General features: G+C 46.0%; 1 protein-coding gene across 18 annotated transcripts in view; it reads left to right on the top strand.

The window, feature by feature from the left end:
• LOC111843352 (MAP kinase-activating death domain protein-like) overlaps window positions 1-18,524 on the top strand; it is a 64,135-nt gene that overhangs the window by 12,870 nt on the left and 32,741 nt on the right. For 17 of the 18 annotated variants that reach the window (XR_011993884.1, XM_023810867.2, XM_023810864.2 and 14 more), the window contains 6 exons: window positions 4,839-5,071; window positions 6,331-6,909; window positions 10,858-11,161; window positions 11,556-11,687; window positions 12,821-12,934; window positions 13,201-13,281. Coding sequence is in view for 17 of the 18 variants with exons in the window: in XM_023810867.2 (XP_023666635.1) it covers window positions 5,013-5,071; window positions 6,331-6,909; window positions 10,858-11,161; window positions 11,556-11,687; window positions 12,821-12,934; window positions 13,201-13,281 (1,269 nt within the window). In the remaining variant the exon portion in view is untranslated. Of the gene's footprint in view, window positions 1-4,101; window positions 4,250-4,838; window positions 5,072-6,330; window positions 6,910-10,857; window positions 11,162-11,555; window positions 11,688-12,820; window positions 12,935-13,200; window positions 13,282-18,524 lie in introns of those variants that run through there. The other variant, XM_072718379.1, reaches the window with a different exon arrangement.

Genomic DNA, 18,524 nt, shown 5'->3' with positions numbered 1-18,524 from the left:
TGCTTCAACCAACCAGTTGAATATAAAGAGTCACAGCCTCGCAGTACTCAGCTGGTTGGCTGAAATCAAACCTTGGTCTGGATTTGTACTTTACTGGACCTGAACTTTCCACCTGTGGGTAATGCTAATTTTCCTTAACTTGTTTCTGGACACTCATTGAAAGCTCAGCCTAGCTGCGCTACCTACCTAAGTTGGCTCCTTGACAGCTGTATGCTTTTGATGTATCACCCGTCTCACATGTTTTCCACTTTGGATGAAAGCAACTAAATAAGTAAATGTTAATGTAATCATCTGGATGGCTGGGCTGGGGTCCTGGCATAGCATTTCTTCCTGCCATGCCTACAGAGGGCTGAAGGTGTGCCTTGATGTCGGCTTTGTTATTCAGGGACACACCGGCCTTGTTTCTGCATATGAATGTGCTCAGATGCTGCGTGGGTTTGTTTTTGTCTGCAAAGCACTGTTAGAATTCAGACAGTAGTTAATTGCACGTTGATCATTATATGCCAGTTTTAAATTGGCATGTTTTTTTTTCTTCCCCTTTTTGACTAGGACAGTGAAATTCTTCACCTGAGTCCTTGTTGGTAAGGGGACTATTTGTGAAGGCCCGAAATAGCTTGTAGATAACACAGTCCTGTCACAAATATTTAGTGAGAAGTGCTGATGAGATTATCAGACTTAAAAAATATGTCCATTCTTCCTGTTTCTTGTCCCTCGATGTGACTGAAATTCCCCTTTGACTTGTTATGTATGTATAGTCAGTCCTACTACAATGCGACTAATACATTCCCGAAAAAACCCAGCGGTCACTCAAATCGCAAACCAAAATACACATATCCTATTGGAAAAATAGGGTTAGCGGGTTAGGGTTAGGGTTAGGGTTAAACGAGTACATAAGAACATACGACTCCAAAAATTAGTACCTTACACAAATTAAATGAATTAATTAATAAAAGCACTGATACCCGTGACCATTAATGTAATTATCTGTATTTTAAATAATAAATAATAATAATAATAATACATGAATAAATTATATCATAAACATCTCCAATTGGTCTTATAATTCTCACAAGAATTGATGAGTAACTTCAACGGAATGTGGCGAACTTGCTAACTTGTCGATTGCCGAGACTTGGGAGCAGGGAGCCACAGCCACCGTGTGGCTGGACGGGGACACGGCAGCAGTACCGCAGATTATGGTAAGCGGAGGGGCAATGAAGGCAACATGGTTACAGACAGTTGACTAAAAAGAATCGGTTCTAAAGAACAGCTTGTTCACCAATTGGATACCACTAATGTTCACTTGGAGAGCTGTTTTTGCGTGCTAGTAATGTTTCTTGCTAAGACCATATCACGTTGTAGTTCATGTAGTGTTTTTCTCTCCCACTGAATATTGCACAAATACAAATATGATTGCATTGGACTTTGGTACTAATTTATCAATCACGTTAGAACAGATTTGCGGTGTGATATCATGCGTTGTAGTAGGACTGACTGTAACTAGAGTGCTTACATTTTTCATCCAGGTTTTCCTTTCCTTGTGTCTAAAATGATTTAAGGGACGTAGTGCAGTTTTTGGGAATAAAGCAGATGGAACAAAACCTACTGGCGGTAACATATGAAAATGTGATCTTGTAAAATTTGAATTATATACAGTTAATTTGAATACTGTGTAACAGTAGAAAAAATGGTTCAGTGAAGTGCGTTTCTGCAGTGACTCCTCACGCTGTTAAATATCCATGGTGCATAAACCAAACTCATTTTGGGTCTTTTGTACACAGTACATCTTGATTATATTCACACATCACTTTTTACTCTGAAACATCTGTCCTTCTGTCTTGCTCCTTCCTTGGTTGTCAGACCTTTTGCCTCTTAATGTTCTGCTTTACAACTTTCCACAGCATTAGAACCCTCTTGTTCCTATTATGATTCCTGTCATTGCATGCACAGTTACAGATTACACGTTAGATACTTCCCTCATTTTTTTAGGTCTTAGCCACATGCAGAGATGGGTTGTTCAGGTCCAGAGAGTTAAAGTCCAGACCAAGAGTTTGTTTCAGCCAACCAGTTGAGTTGGGAAAACTACTTCAGAAAAATTATGTTTTAGCGTGTCATTTTCTTGCATCCCAATTCAATCCTTTAAAAGCCATGAATCTTTTCTGTAACAAACAGATATTTGTGATATGAATAGTAGCGAAGCAGGTATTATGACAACATGGTTTGCTGATATAAAAAAATTAGAATGAGTAAGTATTGGGGCAGTGTGGCTTGTGGTCGGTACAGATTGCTGACATGAGAGGAATAGTAACAATAACTTTTTAAAGCAGGGATTCATGTACTGAATGACATTATAATCTCCACTGCAGTTGTAGTTACTGTAAAAATTTTAAATCTGCCGGAATTTGAAATAAATTCTATTTTTAAAGAATGTTTAATGTTTTCAGGTGTAAAACAACATGATATACTAGTAATCTCCTTTATAATGTCAGAGAGTGTTCCCTCTTTAGTAAAAGCAAGGGTGTGAGAATTTCCTGTGAAGGTATGGTTTTCCCAGCTCTGTGGTGAAATAGATCACGTAGCTGCTGCAGCATTACTATTGTTTGTAATTTTAAATGAACAGGAAGGCTTACAATTTTCAGTCCTTGTTTTCTGGATTTCAATATATCATAGTACTATTTTTGCTAATTAAGAAAAAAATAATAATGCTGAATGTTCAAATTGTTGACCTGTGATATTGGTTTTTTTAAGTCCTGTTATTTTAAATTGTACAGTGATGTAAAAAGATGTAAATGTAATGAAATGAAATGGCTCTGTTGGCTGGTAGGAGTTCAGACGAGGTCATCTCTCTCTGAAAACATGTGCTCTCTCATCTCTTCCCTGTCGGCACATTGTCTGTTTGCTCCATCTCTCTTTGGGAGCCCCGCCCAAACTAAAACAAAGAGGAGCTGCAATCCAAAGCCTTCGTTCTGCACTGGCTCTGTGCAGCCTTAGAGAACCAGGAGGGATGTTGGCCCTGTGGCAGTTAAAGTAGGGAAATAGTGGTTTGCATTTCCAGCTGACTCGTGAACCGTCCTGGCTCATGATATCATTGTGCAACACGTCATACTGTTGATTTGTGCAAAAATGTGGCAGGAACAGTTTTGAAAAGAGGGCTGGTTATTTATCGTAGTGGTTGGCTTGTTGCATTCTGCTCCCCAAACTGGCCGTTCTGGGTGAATCTCAATATGCGTACTTATGTTCTTATGTACTCGTTTTGCGTCATCTTCCATTGCCAAAGACCAGTCCCAATAATTAAAATACAAGTCTCCCAAATGAATCTCTCCGATTAAATCATGTTAACCTATAGATTTAACCCTAATCTAGTGAAAGAATCCATATAAAGGTGAGGTTATGTATTTTCAAAGAACATTTTTGTCTCCTAATGGACACTGAGTGTGTTCATTTATTTCCACTAATCTGTTATGACTTGGTAATTCTTACTCTGGAACCATTAAGCAGAGCATAAATAATTTCATCCATCCATCTTCAGTTCGCTGTTTCTCGTTAGGGGATATAAATAATTCATTCCTCTAAATTAACTTTAATATGTTTTTCCAAGTTTCACTTACTAAACTGTGACAAATTATGAGACCTATGCCCGTAAAATGTTTTGAAGAAGATAGACATATGGTTTAACAACAAATTACAGCCATTTTGTTTGCATCTGAACTCGCATGATCTGTCTTATCAACTTCTTGGTTAAAGCTGTTAATTGCGGTCTCTCTGGGAACTGAAACCTGGCATATCTTCACTTTAGCTGCGTAACAGACATTTCCAGAGGAAATGGCCTGCAGGGTGTATACAGTAATGATGTAGGTGCCTGTTTGCCACATTTCAAATGTGCTCTGGGGAAGCTGATGGTGTCACTGAGAGAATGTTCGACCATGTATTTTAGTCAGTGGTGCACATTACAATTTAATATTTGTATTTTTCTCAAACGAATGGATCTGCACACCGAGTCGCTACACTGGGAGATGCATGTTTGGACTCCAGCTGTACTAGCTTGCTGTTTCCTGAGCCACCATGGGTGTGTAGGATTCATACAGAGATTGAGTATTTTCTACATTATTAGCTTTGGATTCTGCAGAGAGCTGGCTGGGCTAGTTACCATGCAGGTCTGCTGTTTACATTCTGACAAGTGCTCCAGCATGACACATCAAGAACTGTTGCAACAAGACAAGTAGAACTGAACGGGCGACTGAAAAAGCAGGTAATGTGAGGCGAGGCATGTGGCTGGGAGACTGGAGTTTTTCTACATTGTCGCTGGATTCTGGGCTGCACTGCAGTGTTGTGTATCTTAATAAAGACTGAGCAATTATTCAGGTACTGAGGAGCAAGTTTGGCAGTATATAAATTTTACAAATAACCAATCAACAATCCACCTACTGCATGGCTGCCCCCGGTTCTGGATTGGGCAGAGTGGCACATGCTTTAAACGACCCCCGGCGCCGAACAACAGCAGGCAGTGTGCCCACCAGCACTTTGCACGAAGGTCGTGAACCTCTAAGCAGGCTGAGGGTATAACAAGATATCTGCCGCCTCTGAGCCTCGCACTGCTGAGAGTCCCGCTGTGAAGCAAATGACTGTTTCATCTGAGAATGTTTGCTTTCAGTTTCCAGGTTAATTATTGCTTTTATTTCCAGATGGGTCTGTTTTTCTCACCTTGATGTTGCATAATGATCCTTGATAGGGATGCATGCTATCCTGCCTGTTTTGAATGTTTTACATCTGTGCCCTAATATTGATGTTATTTGCTTTAGTGGTCAGAATGTGTGAAATAAATTTGCTTCCTTCCTCAGATTGTGAGTTGCCACTGGAGGACAGCAAGTTCCCCGTTGCTTCCTAATGATTGCCCAAGCACGTCTGAGCTTATCACTGGCCTAGCTCCGCTGTTTCCTGGTCGAACAGCCTCCGGTCAAAGTGCTGCACCTGTGTCTCAGTTACAATGACTTAGAAGAGGTCCTCTTTCAGCCATGGAGAAAAAGAAACCGTGCTCTCGCTTACTGGACTACGTGGTGGTGGTCGGTGCCAGGTAAGTGGTCCTTGGTCCAGCCTGATTCAGCCATTCCTAATAGGAATCTGTTGCTCTGAACACATTCTGTATTGTATGACCTTAAGAGAAACTGGTCACATGGTTGTGCAGTGTGGCACTTTTGTCATTTTCCTCCCAGTGAACTTCTTTCTGTATTTTTTGATCATTTCCTTTAAACATCACAATAGATCGACAAACCGCAGCCTGTCCCTCTGGAGGGATGCTTTTATGGACACCATTTACACTTTCACAAAAATGCATGTTCGTGTGGTCTTTTTTGCTGTAATAATCAGCACGGTACCCATTATGGGTGCGGGAGGGTCTGGGCCGTAACAGGCCAGTGCGGGAGGGTCTGGGCCGTAACAGGCCAGTGCGGGAGGGTCTGGGCCATAACAGGCCAGTGCGGGAGGGTCTGGGCCGTAACAGGCCAGTGCGGGAGGGTCTGGGCCGTAACAGGCCAGTGTGGGTGGGTCTGGGCCGTAACAGGCCAGATCCCCTGTGTTTGCAGTGCGGTAAGGGGACGCCCGGAAAGCTCACTGTTACCCCTAGAATTGGCCAGTAAGTAACCAATGGGCAACTGTTCAGATGTCTGAGTGGCTGGATCCAAGAGCAGAGCAGGGACCAGGCCAAGAGAAAAGTCAAAGAGGTGCAGACCTGAACGGTGGGGGGGAGCTGGGGGCAGGAGGAGATTCTGGCTGCTTAAATATGGTCCAAAAGAGATTCTGGCTGCTTAAATATGGTCCAAAAGCTTGCCAAAATCTAGATATGTCTACTCCGTGGCGCTAAGAGCTGCTAGCTGCTAGTTAACATAAATTATTGGCACTGATGGAATACCATGCCTGCAACTAGAGAAATCATCCATAAAATGCCATTTAATACAGATATTTGTTGCTCATCCTTGTGGATTTTGCTGGGTTAAGTAATATTTCAAAGGTAGACTGGTGGGTCCTCGCAGTGTATGATGGGTTGCGAGTTTACTATCATTGAGGGACAAGACACATTTTCAAACCAGAAATGTGACACAGGAGGTTTCCGGCAATGTCATGTGCCAGTCCTGCTTTGTAATTTGATCATGTGACACAACAGACAACCCCAGGCAGAGGTCTTGTCATATTTTGGTTGTGTTATGTGTAATGTTGCGTTACGTTACGTTATGTTAGGGATAATCGCTTCTTTAGAAGTATGGTTGTGGATGTATAGGTGTGTGATTAGTGATACCATCCTTTGAATAAGTTCCTGCTGTGCTTTTCCCTCTTTAGGCAGCCCAGCAGTGACAGCGTGGCCCAGACGCCCCGCCTACTGCGCCGCTACCCCCTGGAGGATCACCCTGACTTCCCCCTCCCCCCTGACGTCGTCTTCTTCTGCCAGCCCGAAGGCTGCCTGAGTGTGCGGCAGAGGCGCATGGGCCTGCGAGACGACACCTCTTTTGTGTTCACGCTCACGGACAAGGACTCGGGCGTGACACGCTATGGCATCTGTGTCAACTTCTACTGTTCCTTCCAGAGGCGATCAGCTAAGTCAGAAAGGCCCCGGGGGGCGTCTGCGGTGGTGCCTGCCCCGCCCCCGCCCGGCGACCCCAGCGGTGCCCCTGAGGAGGCGGGCAGTGAGAGCTCAGAGAGCGCCAACTCGGTGCCTGAAGCGGGCAAGTCGCCACAGGGCAAACGCAGTGGCAGACACGGCCCACGCAGCCGCAACAGCGCCCTGACCTCGCTGTGCATCATCAGCCACTACCCGTTCCTTTCTACGTTCAGGGAGTGCCTGTACATCCTCAAGAGGCTGGTGGACTGCTGCAGTGAGAAGCTCACCCACAAGGCCGGCCTCCCCAAAGGAGTGCAGAGGTAAGGCTGCCTGTCTACCGGGCTCAAACCTTTCATTTTTAAAGGGGGAAATGAGCCTTTGTGTCCTACCCACTCCCTGGTCCCATTCCAGCATGTAGTGACAGACAGTGTAATGCCACAGACGCTATGTTTAGAAGTTTCATTTCCCCGCTGCCGTTGAGATGTATGGTAAACTGTGGCTGACTCTATGGTCTAGGCCCCTGTGTATCTTTCTGGATTAGACTTTCTGTCTTTGAAGTTTTCCGGTGCTCTTTTGGAACTCGGGTCTCCTGGTGCGATCAGTGACTCAGCTCAGATTAGTGCCTTCGTCTGCAATTAGTCTCCTTTTATATACCAGCTGATTGGTGCCTGTTCTTTTGATGAGCTTCCTATGTGTGTCGTTAAGATCATGTCAGTGTTTGTGTCTGGGCTGCATGCGAAGTGGGATGCTAGTGTTAGTTTCTAAGAAGCACATTTCATACACACGTCTTTATTGGTGTCTGCGTGTGGATTGAGCTGAATTTGTTTAGAAATCCATCCATCTTTTAACCGTTTGTTCTGTTCAGGGTCATGGGGATGTTTTGTACAGTCATACCTTGCAGACATTATACTGCATTACAGGGAACATACACATACGTTCTTACACACAGGTATGCTCCTACTGCATGTATTTGGGCATGGTGGACCATACACACTGATTGGGGGCACGATTCAGACCCCCCACCCAGGGGCTGTGATGCGGCAGAGCTACCCAATAAGTCACTGTGACACTGTTTTTTTTTAAATATACAGGGGTTTGTATATATTTATCATGCCGTAATGATTCCTGGGTTGGTCATTTTCTGCCTGAGGCCGTAGTTACGGGTTTATTTATGGGTATATCTCTGTCACATTTCAGTTTTTCAGCTCGCTGCGTCTCATGCTCGGTTGTGCAGTAGGTAGTGAGGCATCATCTCCTTCCAGCTGGATGAGGGTCTTTCACTGTGGGACAAAGCTATGCAGATGTATAGCTCTGGTGATGCAGAGGGCTTCTCTGGACACTGCGGAGTAAACCACTCTCTCTCTGAAAATTACTCTCACTACCACTGTTTCCGCGTTTGCAGGGCCTCTTAGATTAGTCTTTTAGATTGATAATCCCCTTCAAATGAGATCGAGGCCACATATGGGAATCCGTGACTTATGTTTGTTCCATATATGATTACCCTTAATTATGATTGACATACCTAAGTAAGAAGAGTTTCTGTTGGGGCAGTCAAGTGGAACATGAGTGTTCAGTGTTGTGAACACACACATACACACACCTCATTCTCCAATAATTGTTATGCACGATGGTGCAATATATTCAGCTGCCAAGAATGGTTGTATTGCCTGTGACCTTGGCTAACCTTGTCAGCGTGACTTCTGAGAGGAACGCCTCTTCGAAGGGTCTCTCAGAGCTCAAGTCCACTCACTCAAATGGACCGAACAGATTTAATCCAGAGGCTGCACATGACTGATTCCCTTAAAGAGGGAAGGCAATGGCAGGGCCTGTTTTTCTCTGATAATACACCCGTCTAGCTTAGTGATGATGAGTAATGCCGCGAGGGTCAGTAGGAGAGGATGGCCTGTCCTTCACAGTTCCGCTTGCCCACCAGGCTGTAGCACATGAGGTCCACCCCAGGCTTCTCGTCACGCAGGACGGACTTCTCTCTCCTCCTCGGCGCCGTTCATCCCGCAACAGTCCTCATCTCTCTTCAAGGACGATCCTGACGCCTTGCGACATAATCCTTTCACACGGCAGAAAACAAAATGGCCATTCTCAGTTAAAAATAAAAAAAAAAAAACCTCACAGTTTTCTGTTATTTAACTCTGACAGCGGGCCTGGTAATAGTTATGTAATGCAGCTGAACAGGAGGCCGAGACAGGTTTTGTGACAGATTGAGAAAGCTGACTGCACCCATGGACAGCAAATGCCATAACCCTCACTTCAGCATGTTGAACATGCAAATATATTAAATACACATATTACATTACATGCATATTAATATTGTATCTAGAACGTCTGTCTACCATGAAGTGTGCATCACTCAGGTACAGATAGGGAGAGGCTTTCATGTGGAAATACAAGCAGCTTCCAAATATGACAGGACAGCCCTGCTTCTTCATACATCTGCCCTGAAGCATTTTAGAGATATGCATCTGACCCAGTGTGGCTCCGCCCCACAGACACGGCCCCCAGAGACCTGCCCCTGCTTCTGTTCCACCCACCCCTGGCCAGCTGCGCCCCAGTCTCCTGGCTCCAGTTCCGAGGCGTAATGGGGACCTGCTGGAACGGTTGGCTTCGCAGTTCGTTTTGTTTGGCTTTCAGCCGCAAATAGCTCCACAACTGTGAATGTTTATCCCGGCATTGACTATTCATCTGCCCCTGCATGACGGAAACCTGAGATACGCTGTCCAGTGGATGGGAATAATGCTGTTGGATGTGTGCATCTGCACCAGGATCGGAGAAATGAGCCACAGTAGCAGTGAATGTTCTTTTTGTCCGTGTGCACGCGTGCCAGCCCACTAATCTCAATATTTATACCTTTGTGTGTTTTTTTTTTTTACATTTGCACAATGGAAATCATTGATGGTCGTTTGGTTTTTGCATAGATACATTAATGATAATAGATTGAAATGCAAATAATGAACGATTTTGATATTTTTCTCCTTAGAATCATGATTGTGATATTAAAAGAAATTACTTTCTCCTTTGAATACTGAGAAGCCCCTTGCTTTAGCGTGTTATCAGGTTCAGGCAGGTTTCCTCGAGGATATTTGATCATTTCTCTGTGGGGAATGTGTCCGGCAGATTGCCTTTGATATCCTTTTGTAAACTCATGGCTAATGTTTTATTGTATTGATGTATTGGGATGATAGCCAGTCTAGAACCTTGGTTATGTGCAATTTCTACATTTTTTTTCGTGCCTGGGTTCCTTGCTTTGTTGGGATGTGTGTTGTTGACCCAGATTAAGCTTTCAGCAAAATTTGGAGTTTGTTGTAGGAGTTAAGATGCAGGAAAAAACCCCAAAACAAATCCAGCCTCTTTTTTTTGGTTCGCGTGATGGACCTTTTTTGGGCTGTTTGCCCATATATCCCTATTTGACCAAGATCCCAATCGTTATTTTCTCCTGCTGCTACCAGCAAGGTTTCCTTCAAGATTCTGTTAAATACCACATATATGCATGTGTGCAGACAGCTTTTGAGTTGATGTTTTCTTCTGACAATGCCAGGCTGTTTCTGACATCAGAATTTAATCTGGTGGCTGACAGATGACAAATGACGATATTCTTTAATGTTCCTCTGCCAGCCAATACAGTTGATGGTCTGCAGGTCTATCTTTTTGTGATTATAACCTTCATTTACTCATTACCTGATGTTCCTGAAGGAATTTCAGAGACTGAAAGCTTCTAAAGAATTGCATGACCTGTGTATCATTAGATAAACAGAAGTTGGTGCAGGAATATTGTTTGCATTGTTTTGTTTCTAAGGGAATAAGAATAGAGGTGTGAATAACTTGCTATCATTTTTTAAAATGTCACATCATTCTGTTAAACACACAGTATGTTGCTCTTTCAGAGTTTCAAACTTTTGTTCTCAGCAGAAATTGAGATTCCTAATCTGTTGAACTTTATGTATGTATGTATCTCTGCATGTTTGTATTTGTCATTTTCCCTGTGTGTTTGTATGATTGTATTTGCTATATGCAGAAGTGGATAGTTCAGGTACAGAAAGTAAAAATCCAGACCAAGATTTTGTTTCAACCAACCAATTGCATATTGAGTCACAGTCACAGAGTACTCAACTGGTTGGTTGAAACAAAATCTGGATTTTTATTGTCTGAACCCAAACTATTCTCCTCTGGTTAAAGGATGTGTGTCATTTTTCCGCGTGTGATCACGTGTGTCTGTGTTCATGCCCTGATGCACTGTGACTGTCCGGCCCCTGCAGGGACACCATGTGGCGTGTCTTCACCGGCTCCCTGTCGGTGGAGGAGAAGGGCAGCGTTCTCCTGCAGGACCTGCGTGAGATCGAGGCCTGGGTTTACCGCCTGCTGCGTTCCCCAGTGCCGGTTGCAGGTCAGCAACGCGTCAGCGTGGAAGTGCTGCCCCGTGAGATGCAGAGCCCCCTTACCTTCGCCCTGCCCGACTCGTCCCGCTTCTCCATGGTCGATTTCCCACTGCACCTGCCCCTCGAGCTGCTGGGAGTGGACGCCTGTCTGCAGGTTCTCAGCTGTATCCTGTTGGAGCACAAGGTAGCCCGGAAGAACCGTTTATACACGTTATGACACAGAGACCTGTAATTGATTTAATGTGAAGCATCTTAACCAATCAGAATTCAGAATCTTTTCTGCATGATGCAGAGATGTTGAACATGGCAGTGTTTCTCAATCCGGTCCTCGGGGACCCACAGCCAGTCCATGTTTTTGCTCCCTCCCAAGTCCCTGCCAGACAGTTCACAATTTTTCTCCGGTGTGCAGCTGGGAGGGAGCAAATAGGTGGACTGCCTGGGGGTGTCCTAGGACCGGGCTGAGTTCAGTCATCACCTTTCATTATGATGACCATATGGTGTAATGTGATTACTGGGGCAGCACCGTGAAGCTGTTGGTGAAAGAGGCATGATTTTTGGATGGCCCCTCTTCCCATCAGGTGGTGCTCCAGTCCCGTGACTACAACGCCTTGTCCATGAGCGTCATGGCCTTTGTGGCCATGATCTACCCGCTGGAGTACATGTTTCCCATCATCCCACTGCTACCGACCTGCATGGCATCGGCAGAGCAGGTATCTCAGTGGATGTGAGGGGGGCAGGGACTTTGAAAACGCTTTCTCCACATCGCAGTGGCTGCTGCCAGAAAAGTTTAAGCTCTTCTAGCAGCAGCGGCTTAGTGATGTCAAAGGGTAAGAATACAAGAGTAAATACGGTAAAATCCTTAAATAAAACAGCCAGGATTGATGGTTATCTCAGTGAAAGCCATCTGCTAATCAGGCACATGAGTACCATAGCAAAATGACTAACATTGCATCTACAGTAAACCCTCGGATTGCGAGCATAATTCGTTCCGGAAACGTGCTCGTAATCCAAAGCACTCATATATCAAGATGATTCGTTCCACAACCCAAAAATATTCATATGAAAATGATTAATACAAAATATAAAGTAAAAATACATAAAACAAATTAACCTGCAATTTACCTTTGAAAAGAATCGTGGATGGTGTGAGGGAAACGAGAGAGAGGAGAAGAGGAGAGTTATTTTGTAGGACAGCTTTCACTATAACTAACGGAATCTTTTCTTTTTGTGCGACTTTAACAAGGAACCTATCCAATGACAGCAGCTTTTGCTTCCTTTTCGATTTCGTGGAAATGTGGACATCGCATTGTCGCTAAACAGATTCATCGCTCACACTACTACTGCCTTATTTGGGTGGTGCTTTTCTACTAAATTTTGACTATACGAGTGAGGCACTCCGACTGTGACCGAGCATGGGAGAAGATTACCCACAATCCCGCAGCGAGAGAGAGAGAGAAGAACCATCAGCTCAGTTGTGATCACGTGATGCTCAACAGATAAAGTGTATACGTAATACTTGTATTGCAAGACCTTGCTCGTTTATTAAGTTAAAATTTATACAAAAAATTTGTTCGTCTTGCAAAACACTCACAAACCAAGTTATCCGAGGTTTGACTGTATATTAATAACTGAAATCGCTTATAAATTTATGTGGTGTTTCTCAACCCGGTCTTCGGGGACCCCCTAGACGGTCCATGTTTTTGCTCCCTCCCAGCTCTCTGCACATTTCTGCTCGGAGAGAGCAAAAACATGGACTGTCTGGGGGTCCCCAAGGACCGGGTTCAGAAACACTGACTTTATGGTTCTCTGCCCAGTCTAACAGGTCTTCACTTACCTCCCCCAGCTACTTCTCGCCCCTACTCCCTACATCATCGGCGTCCCAGCCAGTTTCTTCCTGTACAAATCGGATTTCAAGATGCCAGATGACGTGTGGTTGGTGGACCTTGACTGTAACAAGGTTAGCGCTCTGGGTCATTTGGCAATCCGGCTCTGTCCTGCTCCGCTTCACATATTTGTTTTTGTTCTGCTAACTGTCTAGTTTTCATCACCCTGCTGATATAAGCAGCGCAATCCCCAGCAGATCCTACAGATGGAGACAGCTGTTTCATAGTGACCATTTAAAGGGGCACACTGTAATTCAGCTGACAGCTAGGAGGAGCCGCCGCTACTCTGACCCTGACTAATGGCTGGTTAACCATTGGCTTCTTCCTTTGTGCCCCACAGGTCATCGTACCAGGCAATGCAGAAACGCTTCCCCCGCTGCCAGAGCCAGAGGCCTCCGAGCTGAAGAAACATTTACAGCAGGTAAGACTAAGCCTTGCTTTTGATGGAGGATATGTTGGTCCATTCTGGCTTCAGCTCAGCTCTGCTTTTGAAGTCTGTTGCTGCTGCCCACTGAAAAACACTTTACTTAAGGCCATGTTTTTAGTAATTTATAAACACATTCATAACAATTAATAATGCATTCATAAAGCATTATAAACACGGCTATAAATATTTATCAAAAGGCGTAACACATTATAGCCATGTATATTATGCATTATAAATGCTTTATGAAGCTCTCATCTATAATGCACTATAGATTATTTTATATATAGATAATTATATTTATAATGCATTTTAATGGTCCTTATAAGTAAGGATGCTTTGTACTGCATTATAAAGCAGGGGTGCCCAACTGCAGTCCTGGGGGGCCGGAGCCCTGCACATTTTTGGGTTTCCCCTCATTTAACACACCTGATTCAACTCCTTGTGCTAATTACCACACAGCTCTTGAGCTGAATCATTTATGGTGGAACAGGGAAAGAACTAAGCTACACAGGGCTCTAGCCCTCCAGGACTGGAGTTGGGCACCCCTGTTATAAAGGTATCTATAGTGCATTATAGATGAGAGCTTCATAAGACAGTCATAATGCTTTATAACCATGGCTATTATGTGTTATGCCTTTTTATAAATATTTATGGATATGTTTACAATGCTTTATGAATGCATTATAATATATTATGGACATGTTTATAAATGTCTAAAAACAACCTTAAGTAAGGTGTTACTAAAAACTTCCTATAGTGCTTGATGAGAGCAATTTTCAGGTAGCTGAGGAGCACATGGTGACGGGTACATGAAGTACAAGCACTTTGTGTGAGTCCAGCCCCCAGCAGCCCCCACACTGACGTGCAGGACATACTGAGATTTAAATGAGGGATTATAGTGCTGCTTTGGCCAGGACATAGACCTAGCAGGGCCGTCACTCTCTGCACCAGTCCGTAACTAAGCCAGGGGCACTGAGATTTAAATGAGGGATTACAGTGCTGCTTTGGTCAGGTTCTAGACCTAGCAGGGCCGTCACTCTCTGCGCTGACAGCGGCACCAGTCCGTAACTCAGCCAGGGGCACTGAGATTTAAATGAGGGATTATAGTGCTGTTTTGGCCAGGACATAGACCTAGCAGGGCCGTCACTCTCTGCACCAGTCCGTAACTCAGCCAGGGGCACTGAGATTTAAATGAGGGATTACAGTGCTGCTTTGGTCAGGTTCTAGACCAAGCAGGGCCGTCACTCTCTGCACTGACAGTGGCTCCAGTCCGTAACTCAGCCAGAGGCACTGAGATTTAAATGAGGGATTATAATGCTGCTTTGGTCAGGAGCTAGACCTAGCAGGGCCGTCACTCTCTGCACTGACAGCGGCACCAGTCCCTAACTCAGTCAGGGGCACTGAGATTTAAATGAGGGATTATAGTGCTGCTTTGGCCAGGACATAGACCTAGCAGGGCCGTCACTCTCTGCACTGACAGCGGCTCCAGTCCGTAACTCAGCCAGGGGCACTGACATTTAAATGAGGGATTATAGTGCTGCTTTGGTCAGGACATAGACCTAGCAGGGCCGTCACTCTCTGCACCAGTCCGTAACTCAGCCAGGGGCACTGAGATTTAAATGAGGGATTACAGTGCTGCTTTGGTCAGGTTCTAGACCAAGCAGGGCTGTCACTCTCTGCACTGACAGTGGCTCCAGTCCGTAACTCAGCCAGAGGCACTGAGATTTAAATGAGGGATTATAATGCTGCTTTGGTCAGGAGCTAGACCTAGCAGGGCCGTCACTCTCTGCACTGACAGCGGCACCAGTCCCTAACTCAGTCAGGGGCACTGAGATTTAAATGAGGGATTAGAGTGCTGCTTTGGTCAGGACATAGACCTAGCAGGGCCGTCACTCTCTGCACTGACAGCGGCACCAGTCCCTAACTCGGCCAGGGGCACTGAGATTTAAATGAGGGATTATAGTGCTGCTTTGGTCAGGAACTAGACCTAGCAGGGCCGTCAGTCTCTGTGCTGACAACGGCACCAGTCTCTAACTCAGCCAGGGGCACTGAGATTTAAATGAGGGATTATAGTGCTGCTTTGGTCAGGACATAGACCTAGCAGGGCCGTCACTCTCTGCACCAGTCCGTAACTCAGCCAGGGGCACTGAGATTTAAATGAGGGATTACAGTGCTGCTTTGGTCAGGTTCTAGACCAAGCAGGGCCGTCACTCTCTGCACTGACAGTGGCTCCAGTCCGTAACTCAGCCAGAGGCACTGAGATTTAAATGAGGGATTATAATGCTGCTTTGGTCAGGAGCTAGACCTAGCAGGGCCGTCACTCTCTGCACTGACAGCGGCACCAGTCCCTAACTCAGTCAGGGGCACTGAGATTTAAATGAGGGATTAGAGTGCTGCTTTGGTCAGGACATAGACCTAGCAGGGCCGTCACTCTCTGCACTGACAGCGGCACCAGTCCCTAACTCGGCCAGGGGCACTGAGATTTAAATGAGGGATTATAGTGCTGCTTTGGTCAGGACCTAGACCTAGCAGGGCCGTCAGTCTCTGCGCTGACAACGGCACCAGTCTCTAACTCAGCCAGGGGCACTGAGATTTAAATGAGGGATTATAGTGCTGCTTTGGTCAGGACATAGACCTAGCAGGGCCGTCACTCTCTGCACCAGTCCGTAACTCAGCCAGGGGCACTGAGATTTAAATGAGGGATTACAGTGCTGCTTTGGTCAGGTTCTAGACCAAGCAGGGCCGTCACTCTCTGCACTGACAGTGGCTCCAGTCCGTAACTCAGCCAGAGGCACTGAGATTTAAATGAGGGATTATAATGCTGCTTTGGTCAGGAGCTAGACCTAGCAGGGCCGTCACTCTCTGCACTGACAGCGGCACCAGTCCCTAACTCAGTCAGGGGCACTGAGATTTAAATGAGGGATTATAGTGCTGCTTTGGCCAGGACATAGACCTAGCAGGGCCGTCACTCTCTGCACTGACAGCGGCTCCAGTCCGTAACTCAGCCAGGGGCACTGACATTTAAATGAGGGATTATAGTGCTGCTTTGGCCAGGACATAGACCTAGCAGGGCCGTCACTCTCTGCACTGACAGCGACACCAGTCCCTAACTCGGCCAGGGGCACTGAGATTTAAATGAGGGATTATAATGCTGCTTTGGTCAGGAGCTAGACCTAGCAGGGCCGTCACTCTCTGCACTGACAGCGGCACCAGTCCCTAACTCAGTCAGGGGCACTGAGATTTAAATGAGGGATTAGAGTGCTGCTTTGGTCAGGACATAGACCTAGCAGGGCCGTCACTCTCTGCACTGACAGCGGCACCAGTCCCTAACTCGGCCAGGGGCACTGAGATTTAAATGAGGGATTATAGTGCTGCTTTGGTCAGGACCTAGACCTAGCAGGGCCGTCAGTCTCTGCGCTGACAACGGCACCAGTCTCTAACTCAGCCAGGGGCACTGAGATTTAAATGAGGGATTATAGTGCTGCTTTGGTCAGGACATAGACCTAGCAGGGCCGTCACTCTCTGCACCAGTCCGTAACTCAGCCAGGGGCACTGAGATTTAAATGAGGGATTACAGTGCTGCTTTGGTCAGGTTCTAGACCAAGCAGGGCCGTCACTCTCTGCGCTGACAGCGGCACCAGTCCGTAACTCAGCCAGGGGCACTGAGATTTAAATGAGGGATTATAGTGCTGCTTTGGTCAGGACCTAGACCTAGCAGGGCCGTCACTCTCTGCGCTGACAGCGGCACCAGTCCCTAACTCAGCCAGGGGCACTGAGATTTGCTGATTACTCCTCCGTTTAGCATCTGCCTCTCTTAACTTTTTACAGCAGAAGGCAGTGTAGTCGCCTATAAATGTGCCAACTGTGTTGACTGCAAACCTCCCCCCTCTTCCCCCAACTTTTTTGGTTCTGCATGTCATAGCTGTTTCAGGTAAAGCAGCTCCTGTCCAGAGACCAGCATCCAGCCTGACTCTCACTAACATCTCAGGCCTCTCGCCCACCCACCACTCTGTCCAAATCCTGGCCAGGCTCCAAGCCTGATTCATAGAAGCCTCTCCATGGTGACCGTAGTCACGACGAAGGTTTATAAACAAGCGATGTGGCAAAACCCGAATGAAAGCTGTTGATAATTATCCATAAATAAGTAACCATATCAGCTCTCAGAAGGTCATCCGTGATTCAGGCCGGGGCTGCTGTGCATGCCTCTATTGTTCACTTCTGTAGATTTGCATTGACTCAGGTCCTGCTCTGTAGAGATGCGTAACCAACTACATCCGCTCCCAGTACAGTGACACCACTATACCTACGCATACAGGCAGAAGCTAAGTGCTGTTTGTAGGAGGCCTTGCAAACACACAGATGTGTGTGTGTGTGTGTGTGTGTGTGTGTCTCACATGTCCCCCACAATGTAATAAAAACCTGGGCTTTTTTATGTTGTGGGGACCATTTTTCAGGTCCCCACAAAGATCTGTGAATGCAATCAAAAAAGTAAAAATGCCAAAAGTCTCGTCTTTTGTTTGGTAGGGGCTAGGTAGGGGTTAAGGTCGTCATGTTGGGATTACAGTTTTCCCCATAGAAATGAATGGAGAGTCCCCACAAAGATATAATTACAAACCTGTGTGTGTGCGCGCTCCGTGTGGTGTGTGGGTGTGCATTGTGTGTGTGTGTGTGTTTGAGTGTGTGTGTGTGCGCACTGTATGTGCAGTGTGGCTGTGTGTGTGTGTGTTTGAGTGTGTGTGTGTGTGCGCACTGTATGTGCAGTGTGGCTGTGTGTGTGTGCGCACTGTATGTGCAGTGTGGCTGTGTGTGTGTGTGTGCACGCACTGTATGTGCAGTGTGGCTGTGTGTGTGTGCGCACTGTATGTGCAGTGTGGCTGTGTGTGTGTGCGCACTGTATGTGCAGTGTGGCTGTGTGTGTGCACACTGTATGTGCAGTGTGGCTGTGTGTGTGTGTGCGCACTGTATGTGCAGTGTGGCTGTGTGTGTGTGTGCACACTGTATGTGCAGTGTGGCTGTGTTTCAGTGCTCTTCCCTGTCACCTGTTACTGCTCTTCAGACGTTGACGAGAAGGTAATCACCTCTTCTGAGCAGTGAAGCCCAAAGCTTTGGCATGTCTCCAGTCCGTGCCCACAGCAGTCTGCCTCCGCTTTACCTCCCTATAAATAGCTCCACAGCCTCTCTCCTCCTACCCTGGGGGTCAAGTCTCCCCAGCGTCTTTCCCAGCTCCTTCAGATGTC

The sequence above is a fragment of the Paramormyrops kingsleyae genome, chromosome 11, assembly GCF_048594095.1.
Source record: "Paramormyrops kingsleyae isolate MSU_618 chromosome 11, PKINGS_0.4, whole genome shotgun sequence".
NCBI lineage: Eukaryota > Metazoa > Chordata > Actinopteri > Osteoglossiformes > Mormyridae > Paramormyrops > Paramormyrops kingsleyae.
The sequence above is the reverse complement of the archived record's forward strand: the minus strand, read 5'-3'. Positions and strand labels throughout refer to the sequence as shown.